Source organism: Chroicocephalus ridibundus, chromosome 8, assembly GCF_963924245.1.
Source record: "Chroicocephalus ridibundus chromosome 8, bChrRid1.1, whole genome shotgun sequence".
Taxonomy (NCBI): Eukaryota; Metazoa; Chordata; class Aves; order Charadriiformes; family Laridae; genus Chroicocephalus; species Chroicocephalus ridibundus.
The window spans coordinates 13,142,437-13,155,991 of record NC_086291.1 but is presented as its reverse complement, the minus strand read 5'-3'; the positions used below and the strand labels follow the sequence as shown (position 1 = coordinate 13,155,991).

Here is a 13,555-nt window from a genome sequence, read left to right as displayed (position 1 = left end):
TCTACATATGTGGAGAATAAAATGCAACCAGGCAGACAGGATAGAACTATAGGAAGATCCATCAGGCATGTCCTTGTTCAGTCATTTTGTTTGCTAGAATTGCATCTGTGACACAGAAGTACTCAACACTATAGTCCCAGAAAAGGCCTACAGGAGCCTTCCAAATTTCAGAGGCACAAGACGGGGAGAATTCTACACATCCGGAGTCAGCTGAACAAATCAAACATTTTAAAAAAAAAAAATTCCTTTAACTTCATTGGTGTTATCAAATATACTCAATAGCAAGATCGCTGCAACTCAGTCTGTGCTGATGCATCACAGAGGCCAAAGGAGCATTCTCAGCTGCATTCCCAGTTCTCCTTCTCATCAGCACCTGAATGTGTGTGTAGGGAATCCTGGGGGGTGGAGGGGAAGGGAAGAAAAAAAATAATAATTTAAGAGATTTCTTATGTGCCCACTTCCCCTTCAGCCCCTACTGCATGAGGAGGATGAAAGAACCCCAACCCTCCCTTTCACCCACAGGCCAGGTAGTGTTATCCCATCCAAACACTACAGTAGATGTTTTGCCACTAAGAGCTTCCCCACCACATTCCCTCTTTGCAGTTTCTTCTCTCCTGCCACTACAAGTTTTAATTTGAATGATCTTGCTTGGGAAGAAAATGAAGCATCTCAGCACAAACATCTCTCATCCTGGTTGCACAAGGCAGCCTTCGCTACCACAGGATTTTTCTTTACCTGGGTTAGAAGCTGGTGACGTCTCAGCTGCCTATAGAACTGCAACACAGAAGGATCAGCTCTCACTACTTTCGGGTCAAAATCCAGAACACGGAGACCTGCAAGGCTACGGGCTCGGGAAAGGGCTACGTAAGCCTGCCCACTTTCAAAGACACGAGACAGGGAGATTTCCACGCAATCTAAAGACATGCCCTATCAAAGACACAAAGAAGCTTGTTACAAAACAAACAAACAAGACCACTGTGCTGTATCAACACTAAGGTGACCTGTGAGTCTGTCAAAGGCACAATCCTCAGTGTACAGGCTTGATAAAAAAAAAAAAAGGGAAGTCCCTTGCTTGACTATGTAACTGATTAAAAGTTCGGGGGGGACGGGGAAAGACAGTTTTGCACTGTCAGGAAGATGCTAGCAGACAGTAGGGTCCACCAGCTCTGATGATCTTCATGTAAAACTCCACAAATCCCATATACCCAACACAGCAGGGAAAGAAACCCTGCTGTTTCCACTCCTAGTAATTAACTAGAGGAGCAGCCAGGCTCGAGCAGTCCTCAGGTAGACCATCTGAGACAGTTTGTGTTGGGCCTGGCCAGCCCTGTCTGCACCAAGAGATGTCCCAGGAGGCTGCAGAATTTATCATATGGACTGGTTTAGACAGTAGCATGGGAACAAACTCACAGGTCTTTTACAGAGAGATGTATTTATCAAAGTGTATGAAGTCTTCTGGAAAGGTAGGAACCATATTACTTACGTTGAAAAAACCCAACACACCTCTGAAGGGAAAGTCCAGCCCAAAGAGCACATCTGTGACTCTTGTACCTTCCTCAGGTAGACTGCAAACCTCAGGATCACTAGTGGTGATGGCTATCAGGGAAACACTATCCTGATCAGCCCGCAGCAGTAAATAATGATACTTTATAGTTGAATATGAAGTAGGCAGTTTACAGCAGCCTTGTGGAAACTCTAGGGTCAAAGATAGGCTAGCAACGCTGCTATAGACAAGTATCACAAACAGGAGAAGAGGTGCTGCCTTCTCTGCAGGTAAAGACACACCTACTCCAGAGCTCCCCCACAACGTGGGCCTCAGTTTTGCTTCCTGTTTTATCAGCAATACAAGCTCACTGAGAAAATAAGACTTATGATGGTGTAGAAGTCTACAGACAGCTGTATAAGAACACTCACCTGACTCTTGTGAATGGAAATGGCCCATGCCAATTTTAAAGGCAACTGTTGACGACTCAGGTGAACTCCTGATGGTCCTTTGAAGACCCATTTCTCCATTTTGATGACCTGTGTGACCCCACAGAGAAATCTAACCTTAGGCAGCCCTGTAGGAATGGAAGCAAGAGAGAAATATGGATGTATGCCTGACACTCAAGAACCAGGAAAGGAAGCCAGCAGCCTAGGAACACTTCCCCCCCCCCCCTTCTCCATGGCAGTCTGTCATGAATTTTAGGGCTACATTAAAAAAGAAAATTCCCAAGTCCCATACCAAAAACACCTAAACCCACATACAGTAAATAGGATGTGCTGAAATGACATTTGGAAGAATTAAAGTCAGATAATTTATCAGTTGTGATGCAGAGAAAAATACACATTGGAGGTAGTAGAACATTATTCTGAGGAAAAACTAAACACAAAAAAACCCTCCCCAGAACAACAAGACATGCTTCAACAGGACAGGAAATGCAAACAAGCGTAGACATCTAGAGAATAAGGAAAAGCAAACACAAGAGGCCCTACAGATAGCTACAGCTGATGCAGCACATGATATCGCAGCTCATGAGAACCCCAAACCTCTCACTGCAGAGCACACCTCCTCCCTGCTTTCCCTCAAATTATTCTTACCAGGCAATAGACAAAATTAACAAGTCATCAGCAGTCAATGATAAGTTGTTTTGTTCCCCCACCCCGCCACCTTGCCAATAAAAGGCCAAAAGCTTACTTACCCTTCTCTTCACTTTCAAATCCTGCAACAACTCCTCGTGCCCCATTCACCAGCCCTTGAGACACATCCAGATTCTTAGCTAGCATCACCTACAGAGAAAGAGAAAAATCCCTTAGTGCACTGGCTTTACAGCCTGTTCAGCCACCTGCAGCTCAGCTTTTAGCCAAGAAGCACAAGCACAGCAGGCTTGTGTGGCAACAGCCACATCATCCTATTGCAGGATACAGCACCACCTCCAATTTGATTGAAACTCTTTAATAGCCTCTCCTTTGTAGGATTCTCAACTACTACATCAGGCTGGATGAGGCTTTGAGCAACCTGGTCTAGTGGGAGGTGTCCCTGCCCATGGCAGGGGGGTTGGAGCTAGATGATCTTGAAGGTCCCTTCCAACCTGAACCATTCTGTGATTCTGCAGCACTAAATACTTCACTTGAGCTGCTGCTGTGCACAGCCGTGAGCTCAGAAACAGGGAACAGATTCCCCTTCCCCAAACACCACAAGCCTAGACATATATAGATTCTGGGAACACCCAAGGAACAACTTCCCAAGGCAAACAGTGCAGCTGCTAAGCACAATCCTGCATCATTTTCACTCTGACAGCCCCAGCTTACAGCAAGGAATCTAGTCCTACAAATTTGGCAATCTGTGCCCTACTCTTACGAGTCAGGAAAGCTGCTGTACCTGGAGCTGAGGCTGCAGGCAAGGACTGCCTGTGCTCTCTACTATCTGGAAGCTGGAAATGGTTACCACCATCCACAAGACATGGACCTGTACTCAAATCGAATCAATTCTCTGTCTGGATAAGATTCCAAGCAGAAAGGATACAAAGGGTTGGGCTAGAGTCTTCTTTTGGCCTGGTGTGGCTGTTCTATACAGAATATGCATTCTATACATTCACCTACTCGATATATTCATCTGCTATTCCTTTATATTTTTATGCCATTTGATCCACTGGTCTTTCACAAATGTATGTACACACACCCACCTGAGCTCCAAGCTTTAGCTCAATTCTACCACCCACAGGACACTGAGCATCAATTAACTTCACTAGCATTGGGTCACTGTCCAGAGCCTCAAAAGTGTGCACGTCTCCTGTTACGGAAAGAAAGACGTGACAAATTGCAACCCTTGAACATATTCCACACAGCACTGCAGGAGGCTCAGCATTTGTTTCTAACAGCGGTTCCTCTTTTAATATCTATTCTGCTCTGCTGGCAGGACATCTTCACACAAACCTCATCACATTTGACAGCAGAAAGCTCACTATTGCCTCTCTTCCCAGCATATGTCCCAGAGCATGAGAAGGCTCAGGATTCAAGGGCCAGCAATAAATAGGAATTGAGCGGTCACCATTTTGAGCATATGACCAGTTTCACTTGCTACCAGCACCAGATCTCTAAAGAGGACTAAAGAAGAATCCTAGGGCCAGAAAGGGAGGCAGAAATTAAATAGTTCTCAATTCAAGTCATGGCTGGATAGAGCGCAGCCTTTCTGAACTGCTATAGAAAGCAGCAGAAGGGGTATGGAGGCAATAATGACCCACCCTACACCACAGAAAGCCACAAGCTCTCTATTATATACCAAGAAGTAACAGTGTGGATTTTTAAGCAAAAAGCTGTACAACACACACATCTTGGACTGCTGCTGCTATGCACAACAGAACAGCAGTTCCTCCTGACACTGCAGTGTCCCCGTTAGATACACTCAGAGCTCAGCCCCAAAGCCAGCAAGTTCCTCCCAGGAGTTCACCTGGTAGCTGTTGCAAGCGTCTCTCATTAGTTATTTCTACATCATCTTTATGGGTGCAGAGCCGCGTAGCCAGGATCCCATCACGCTCAGACCTGTTAGTAGTGGTCTGCATCAGCAGCCTGGTAACCTCCTCTGTGCACCTGGTAACCAGGAAAAGGGGATTATTAGTTAAAGTGATCAGGAACAGGTCTTGAGCAGCAGTAACCTCCACGCAGCTGGATGAGGCTGTGCAAACCCCAGGCTGTGCTTTCTCTAGAGAGAAAGCCAGTGGAAGTTAACTAAACAAAGTTGGAGAGCAGTGTATGTGTGTGCTCGTGCCCTGGCTCTGCCCTGGCCGCTGCCAGCTCAGGATCCATTGTATCCCTGAACAGAAATTGCAGAGAGGAACCCTAGAAAGGGTCCTTCCTTACCAGAGCAGCATATATAAAACCTGCTTACATTAACTAAAGCGTTTATAGCCATTGTCCCCAGCCAGGCATTCCTGATAGAGAACAGGGACAGAGTGACAAATCACTCTTTCCTCTGCACCATGGGTAGGGAGCAGGGATTACAGTTAGGTGAGTTTCTCCTCACCTGCCCAAACGGACTGCACTCAGGAGTGAGACAAAGGTCTTGTCGGTCTGTCTCCGCACTTCAGTCAGCTCCATGTTTATGTGGATGCATTTCCTCCAGCTTTTTGACTGGAAAAATCATTCTTTTTTTAAGAAAGATGCAGACTTGAAGCATGAGGGTGAATTTAGGGATAGGTTTGTACCTGGAAGCAGAACTTGGTTTCTTCATTAGCCTTGCAGACTGGGGGTAGCTGCAAGAAGTCCCCACAGATGATTAGCTGAATTCCTCCAAAAGGCTCATCCCGTTTTCTGACAGCCCTGAGAGGGAAGGAAGAGAGGAGAAGTTTTGAATGCCCTCCAGGACCTGGACATACTCTGGTCTTAGAAGTTACTTGGATTATCTGTACATTCAAACATATACCAGCTGCAGTAAAGATGATTATCCTCAGCTGTGTCAGAAGAGCACAAATAATTAAGCAATGCTATTACAAGACACTCATCTTTCTTTGCCTGCCCACCCCAGATGCCATTACCAGCTTCTTTGGTAGCTGCTGTACCACAACTGCTTCTCTCTGCAAGAGAGAACTGCTGAGCGTAGCATAGACAGACAGATGCATTCTGGACTCAGCTCTACAAACAACAGTTGGCTCTGGAGATGGAACCAGCAACCAAAACAGGCACAGCCAGGGAGCAGGGACATGATTAAAACCTCTTTTAAGATAAAGATCTGCCCAGATGCTGGCAATAATTTAGTCCTTCCTTTCGGTCCTATGCCAGGGATTGCCTTGTATCCATTCACATAACCAGAAGAAGGAAGCAGCCTAGACATTTAGGGAAATTCATTTCTGTTAGTTGTCTGACCTGACGATCGCTCACCTCGCCACTGCCTCCAGCCTATCAAAGAACTTGCCGTCCACCATTGAGATCTCATCAATAATTAAGTGCTGGCAGGCCAGCCAGTGCTGGCGCACCCCAGGCCTCTCCGCCAGCTGAATGCACTGTTCCAGCGATGCCTTCCCAGAGCCGATCCCTGGCAGGGGAGAAGAAAGCAAAGCTTTGGGAAGCTCCTGACTCTTTGGGGTGGGAGCGAGAGCTGCCAGCCTCTCGCTGCCAGGCAGACCGTTACCTGCAAAGGCGTGGAGAGTGGTACCACCGATATGGCATGCCGCCACTCCTGTGCTAGCTGTAGCATAGGTGCTCTTCGGAGGGAGGGACCCCACGATCTTCTTCAGCAAGAATGACTTCCCGGTCCCTTGGAGGAGGGAGAAGAAGCAGGTAAGCGGCGAGACCCCAGGACTTCACCCGGTGACAGCCACCCGGCCCCCTCACCTGCACAGCCGGTGAAGAAGATGCTCTTCCCGCTCCTCACGGCGCCCAGCACCACCTCCTGCTCCGCCGAGAGCCTCACCGGGGGCCGTCTCTCTGCGCGGGGCACCTGCGGGACAGGCGGCAGCACGCTGTAGGACTGGGGCCGGTAACCGGGGCCGCCCCCCTCGCCCCGGGACTCACCTCCTCTGGGCGCTCCCCCCGCCCCTCGGCGCCGCGGAGGTGGCCGGGGCCGCGCAGCAGGTCTCGCTCCTGCAGCGGGCTGATGAGGGCGAAGGCCGGCGGCGGCCGGTCCAGCAGGCGGGGGACGCGCTGCGCTCCTCGCGACCCAGCGACCACCTTGAGCCGCAGGAGGCGGAGGAAGCGGCGCAGGGCGTCTGGGGGGCAGTCGGAGAGCAAGACCTGGGCGCCTCCCGGACCCACCCGCACCGCCGCCCGCCCGTCGCCAGCGAACCGCGTGAAGAGCCGCACAGTGTCACCGGCCAGCACGAAGCTCAGCGCCGCCGCCGCCGCCGATCCGCCGCCGCCGACCACCCGCAGCACTGGCTGCCGCAGCTCGTTGCGGCCCAGCAGCACCATCGCGCCCCGCATTACGCGGCGCCGCGGGGCCTGTCCTCCCGGCAGCGGCTGCTCCACGGCCACCGTGCAGCGCAGCTCCGCGGCCTCCATCCTGCCGTCCCAGCCGCTGCCGCACCGGCCGTTCAAACCCGCCGCGTGCAGCCGCCGCCAATCAGCGCCAGGGGCTTTAATACGGCGGCCAATAGGAGGCGGGAAGGCCCAAAGAACACCCGCCGGGCCCAATCAGCAGCCTCATGCTTGACCACGTGAGGCATTGCCAGGCTACGGGACGCCGCGTCGCCCGGCGGGACAATGGCCGCCCGCAGTGAGAAGAAGAAGCCTCTGGACCCGGTGCGGCAGAACCAGCTCCTGTGCGAGCGGGTGCGGAAGGAGCTGCAGTGCCAGAGGCTGCACACGCAGTACAGCGTGAACCCGCTCCACCGCGGTGAGGCGGCGCCGCGGTCACAGGGAACTGGCGCGGAAGCCTCGGGGGCAAGGCACAGGGCAGACTGAGGGGCCCACCTGTATAAGGCAAGGGCCTGAGCAGGCCCCAGAGCCCTCAGCTACATGTCAGAGACAAGCAGCTGCACTCAAGAATACCAGCAGCGGCCAGTGAGAGGCATAGATCTGGAAGGAGCAACTGGTGGGCAACTTTTGCCTAAGGAACTAGTCTGCACACTCAAGGACAGAACAGACGGGACTAATTTGCTCAGATTAGACAGTGCCTTAGTAAACGCGTAGAATGAGGCAACTACTCAGGATATGGAATCCATGGATCCTGAGATAACACAGAGCTAGGATGGGGTAGAGATTCTCACCGCTACACCATGTTTCTTCAGCCTCTGGATTGATTTCTCCCTGCCAACTCAAGAGTCATAGAATATCACAATCTGTGCTGGCACAGACAGGTGATGTGAATAAATTCACTGAGGTCTAACTTTTACAATAAAACAAACCAAAGGAAAAGAATTTCCTGATACTTGGCACCCTGCAGGCCACCACTTGGGTGGGGTGGAACTTTGTTGTGGTGAATGTAGGCAGCATCCAGTAGAAGGGCCTTTAGCATGCTTAAGGCCCTTCCCTTTCTAGGAAGTTGCTATTAGTCAGTGCTCCAACTCATTTTCTGTTGACATGCTGTTCTTCCTTTACAACTTTAGTGAAGCAGCTGGGTCCAGACTAGGGAATAACCAAAAGGAACATTTGCAATGATGGAGATCCTGTACCTGGCTGTGATGCTAAATTCATACTAAAGTAATCCACCTGCATCATTTCTTTCCAGTTCACACGATCACGAGGAAGCCTATGTCTTGGCATGATAATATAGAAGAGCCGGCAGATGGTAAGACATCTCTGAACATCTTGTGATAATTACATAAGAAAATTACTAATAAATAAGATTTAAAAATTCCAATTAGTTTAGACATATGTGGAAACACCCCTGTGACAACAGAAGTTAAATTAATTCATTTTTGTTAAACATAAGGCAGGTTTTTTCCATTTTAAGGCCCTTTCCCATTACTTTTCATTACTGATGCACGCTTGAATTCATGCAATTATGCTTTTATTTTTGTTTATCTTTATCACGCTATAAAATTCTGCTTGAGAAGCTAAACCTCTTTCAGGGGAAAATAAAAAAAATATAGTAACATGTTTTATACATACATACTGCCTGTCATTGCAGATTCTACCTAACCACCACTACGGTAAACTGCTGAAATGGCTGCTGAGTCGTGCTTTAGAGCACTAATAACAGAAACCCTATAGCAACTGCTCATTTATTTCTAACATGCCAATTTTGTCTGAAAACCTTAATGGTTGGTTAAGGTCCACCTGCTCTAGTCAAGAATTAGGAGGGAAAAGAAAACCAAAAAAGGAAAAGGTAGCAGGTCTCAGGCAACTGAGAAAGACAAGAGCTTATGTGAAGCGCTGGTCAATACTAGGTGTGGCATAAGAAAAGTAAGATGCTGCAATACAGTAAACAGGGATGACAAAATTAACAGGACAGTACAGGCAGGCAAATCTTGAAACTTTATTGGGATAAATTTGAGTAGAAATGTCACCCTGCATTCTCTTACATGATCATTCACAGAAGCACAGAGGTTGCTCCAGCCTTTGCTTTCTTGCTATGGCTTGGACAGCGTTACGATGTCCCATTCTAACACACATCCACGGGTGACTTTTTTTAAACATACTTTCTTTCATTTGTATTTGTTCTCTTAAATCAACAGACAAGTTTCTGAATCTTATTCACCATGCAGCACTGGAGCCAACAAAGAAATACTCAGAGCCACAAACTGAAAGCCAGGAGATTGGCTGGAACACAACACCTTTGGTGAGTAGGGTGCTTAAGGACTCCACCCTTTGCAGGATTCAGAGAGGTTCAGCCCATCACAATGAAAGATACTCAATTCAAGAAAATAATGTGTGACAAACATGGAAAACAGGAATGACTAGGAATGAGCAGAGCTGTTCACAGACAACAAGTTTTTAAAATGTACAACCAAACCTTCACACTGGCATAGGCTTGTGAACACAGAAATAGTAGACTTCCCCTGAGAAACTTGCATGCAAAATATCTACAATGACAGTCAACCCCAAGCATATTGCCAAATGCCACACATGTAGTCACAGCTGTTTATTAAAGCATTCCGCCATGAGAAATGGCATAGTGAGCAATGTGAAGTGACATACATTAAGTACTGTGAAAAGAAGTGTGCTGCTGTACAGTACCTTTCAAATAAACTGCAAGCAGAACCATAAAATTAATAATTAGCTAAGTAAACCCGAGGCAGAATACACCAGTGAGGATTCATTTGGGAAAGCATGAATAAACAGGAGGAAAAGAAATCTTATTAACAAGCTGAGACATCAATCACATCTGACAAACGAATAGCTGTGACAATGACTGACTTTATAGATTAGCGTTTTGAGAAAAGCAAATGAGGGCCTGATTAATTTTGACCTGTTACAAAGAAAACTAAGATAAATAAGAAAAGATAGTCTTTGCAACTTTTCCTATTACACTTCAGGTAAAATGGTTACTCGCACCAAGGTTAGAGAGACATCCCAGCAGGGCTTTACACTGTTAGATACTGGTGGTAGGATTAGGCTGGCAGGAAAGAGGCAACTAAATTTGCGTGTAGGGAAGTGAGTTATCAGGACTCGTGATGCTGTTTCATATGTCAAGTTTCTCTTTTTCACCAGGTTCTATCATAATGAAGCAGTGAACACTATATTCTCAAATAAGTGGTACCCTATTCATTTGTCATTTGGGCATTTCTTAGCAGCAAGAACACTGTGCATCACTCTTCTCAGGAGAGACTACTACTACTAATTCTAGTAAAAGCACATGACTGTTCATCATTTTTCCTTCCCAGATTCATGTGGACCGTACTGATCGCAGACTCTACTTGCCACGCCGGAAAACCGAGATCACTAAGTAAATGGCTGCCACAGGGCACAGGGAGGAGCAGCTTGAGAAGCTGCAGTAGTAGAGTAGCAAAGCCACACAACTTATACAGAAGCAGTTAATGACACCTAATACGTTAGGCCCTGCTTGATATTAGGTGAGTCTGGTAGATTTCTGGCAAGAGAAGACAGCAAGAAAAGGGAAGAGAGAACCTCAGTCTGTCCAGATTTGCAGCTTGACAATAGTTACAGAAATAAACCTATTTGTAAGATTGCTGCATTTGTCTCACTGCTGTTTGCAAACCCATTTATAGGAATCGTCTAAAAAAACACTTTAACATCTTGACAGGCTTCAGACTTCTTATTCTGACATCAAGCAACATGACCCAGAACTCAAGTTCACCAAGTACATGGCAACAGTAGCTGTGGAAAAAGCTGTCAGAATGAAGGGAACAAAGCGTAGGCTTCAGCCATCATTCATAACACAACTAAACATGAATTAGACATAGTTCTGTGCAAACCATTTAATGCGTTCACACACCAGAGGTTTAAGTAGAAAACAATCCTTCAACAAAACAGATGATAAGAAGAAATTAGTGATAAGGCACTAGTTTCCACTGACTTTTTTTTCTTGCCACTTGGAATCATCCAGCTTGCTCCATGGTTAGCTGCTCAATGACAGCAAAAACATATATTGCAACACAGAAACATAGGAACCCCACTGGGGAGCACAGTCCTCTATCGTGCTCGGTTCTTCATTTTCTGCCTTGCTCTCTTTCCAGGTCTCTTCTGAGAAAAAAAAGAGAAAAAAAAAAAAAAAAAAAGGACAGATTGAGATCTTTTATTTTCATGTCCTCGATCTTTGTTCTAGCTCTATAGCTTGGCGAGCATACCAAGATGATGTTTGTCAGCACCTCTGGAGAGGGGGGTTTTGGGACCCAAGTAGCAACAAACAGTACTTGCTAACTGTCCCACTCATTTCCCTGCCAAGATACCAAACCACTGTCCTCAACTCTATCTGCAACTGAATTATGCTCAACTCCCAAAGACAGCCATTGTCACTTCCAGATGCTAGAGGCACCCATCATGTACTCAGCTCTCCCTCCCAGGGGAGGCTTCCTAGCCAACCAGGATCATTTGCATGCAACATCTTACTTACATTGAGGGCTTTTTTTCCTCTTTTTCCTGCTTTTCCTGCGCCTTTGTTGTGCGCCACGCTTGGCCGGAAGCTGGATACGTCATTAAAACTCTCCTTCGTGTTCCACTTTGATCCTTTCTTCTTCCCACCGAAACCAAACTTTTGATTCTTGTATCGTCTTTTGGCATTTGGTCTAAAAAAACAACCACACAGCATCATCGTCTATATACCTTTCCTCAGGAAACTCTCACGACATCACATGTGTCTGCTGATGGACTCCCATTTGCCATCATAAACCTTTCTCCTCTTATAGAAGAGGCAGAAATTAGCACATTTCAGTCTCCATTTCATTCTGCCACAGCTTTCCTCCTCTCTAGGGACAGAAAGCCACCTGAGACTTATTTTAATGAACGTTAATCAGAATAGCTTTCTTGTTCCACAAAACAATCCCCTAAAAGACTCAAAAAAATTCAGGGATTCTGCATTTAAATATCTTTCTTTTCTGGTCTCACCCTTTCTTTATCTGTTGACTTCCACTGCCTTTTTTATTCCCCTGAGACGACGTCTGCTCTTCATCTAGAAAATCCAGCTTGTCAGAGAGACCTGCAAGAGCGAAGACATAACAGTTGCTCAGCCACCACCACAGAAAATACAAATTTTCAGTCTAAGCAAGTAATAGCAACAAGTCGCCCTCACTGAAGAACAGCTACTTGGGACGATCTTCACTGCCATTGACATGTGATTCTGCACAGCAGCAGCCTTTCAAGCTCACTGCCCAGCAGGACAGATTGACACCACACATCACACTGCCTTACTTTGCTCACACATCATTATTCCCATTACACATTCGCTCTCTTAGACAAGTTAACTTTACCTTTCTGGTATTTCTTGACCGCGTTCAGCATATTTTTTTTCTCCTTTTGCCTCTTCTGCAGAATCTCAGTTTGCACCTGAGATTAGAAGCAGAATGTTAGTGTTGTTCCTTGTTGTATCCCTTTTTTTTTTTTTTTAAGGTATCCCACCTTTTGCTCTGTCTTCCTCCAAAGCAGCTACACAGAAGACTAGAGAAATTCCATATATTTTAGCCAGCCTCCTGCGGTCTCACTGTCTAAGTTCCTCACTTAGGCTCTAGATTCTTGTCATACATAGGTCCCTTTTGTAGCTCCTCCTCACCTTCTTGCCGTATTTTCTCATTGCACGAAGCTGTTTTGCTTTCTCAGACCTCTCCATTGCTTCCTGCTTACTCTTAAGCTTCTGTCGAATCTTATTAGGAGATAGGAAAAAAATACAAAATTTATCAGTAACACAAAAGAAAATATGAGAATTTTATGATTGCTGTGCAGTTCTGAAATCAAGAATTATATGAAACATTTCTCAATCAGATAATGCTCAATTTATCTCCAAACTTACTCACTGGCTACTGCCCTGAAACATTGCAGGTTTTTTCACTGATTATAAGGCATAACGTTCCGTCAACTCAAGGTGGGAACAGTTATTACAGAAACTCCTGAACTGATCTGTAGCCAAATTGACAAAGTCTTGTTAGCACGACAAATCTCACACAGAAACAAGACAAAGCCTTATAATGGGCTCTAATGGAATGGCTAAACAGGAGTATCTTGTCACATCTCGTCAGTCTACTCAGGCGTATGTAGAGGACTCGATAGCTTCTTTCTTATCATTATTAAAAGTAAAGCACTGAAGAAGAGTCAACAATCCTCCCATGCCATAGAAAACATCTTTTTCGTTCCCTCCTTGTTCACAAACATTTCTACAAGGATGCCACGTTACAAGGGATTACAAAAATTTCAATATAGATCTTCTGGATTCAGTCTGTGACTGCACTAGGAGATAAAAACTCCGTTCTTCAAACAGAAGCTAGCAAAATAAGGTAACAGTGATGTGCAGAATTGACTTAAGTCTCAGCACAAGCTAATTAGTAATCATCACCTTCTCTAGGAAGATTCTATCAGCCATCAAAACAGTGATCAAGTCATACACGAACCTCCAAATTAGAATCCATCTCATGTTTGTTTAACTTATACAATGTAGTCTTTTTTACAAAACTAAGACAAAAATGAAGGTTCTGTTTTGAACAAAGACCACAATCAAGAAGCAATTTGTGAAATTCTTACTTTCTACACA

The 13,555-nt window shown here is 46.1% G+C and overlaps 2 protein-coding genes across 2 annotated transcripts; one reads left to right on the top strand and one right to left on the bottom strand.

The window, feature by feature from the left end:
• Positions 1 to 266: 266 nt before the first annotated feature.
• PIF1 (PIF1 5'-to-3' DNA helicase) lies at positions 267 to 6,975 on the bottom strand. The gene is made up of 12 exons (XM_063344434.1): positions 6,490 to 6,975; positions 6,310 to 6,415; positions 6,107 to 6,232; positions 5,857 to 6,010; positions 5,184 to 5,298; positions 5,003 to 5,109; positions 4,430 to 4,569; positions 3,666 to 3,772; positions 2,682 to 2,769; positions 1,915 to 2,060; positions 736 to 927; positions 267 to 395 (listed from the first exon to the last, which is right to left on the bottom strand). The coding sequence occupies exons 1-12, from the start codon at positions 6,973 to 6,975 to the stop codon at positions 339 to 341; spliced, it is 1,824 nt and encodes a 607-aa protein (XP_063200504.1). The 3' UTR covers positions 267 to 338.
• A 201-nt stretch (positions 6,976 to 7,176) lies between these two features.
• Positions 7,177 to 10,355, top strand: CFAP144 (cilia and flagella associated protein 144). The gene is given in 4 exon segments (XM_063344012.1): positions 7,177 to 7,309; positions 8,144 to 8,203; positions 9,093 to 9,196; positions 10,242 to 10,355. Coding segments are annotated over 4 exon segments (411 nt in total).
• Positions 10,356 to 13,555: the final 3,200 nt, after the last annotated feature.

Bases quoted from the DNA above. Each gene is read 5' to 3' on its own strand.
- PIF1 (XM_063344434.1), bottom strand. From the start codon at position 6,975: ATGGAGGCCGCGGAGCTGCGCTGCACGGTGGCCGTGGAGCAGCCGCTG. The intron at 5,110-5,183 runs GTACAAACCTAT...TGATTTTTCCAG, and splicing joins AAACCAAGTTCTGCTTCCAG to TCAAAAAGCTGGAGGAAATG. The intron at 396-735 runs GTAAAGAAAAAT...TCCACCCCCCAG, and splicing joins GTCACCAGCTTCTAACCCAG to GATTCCCTACACACACATTC.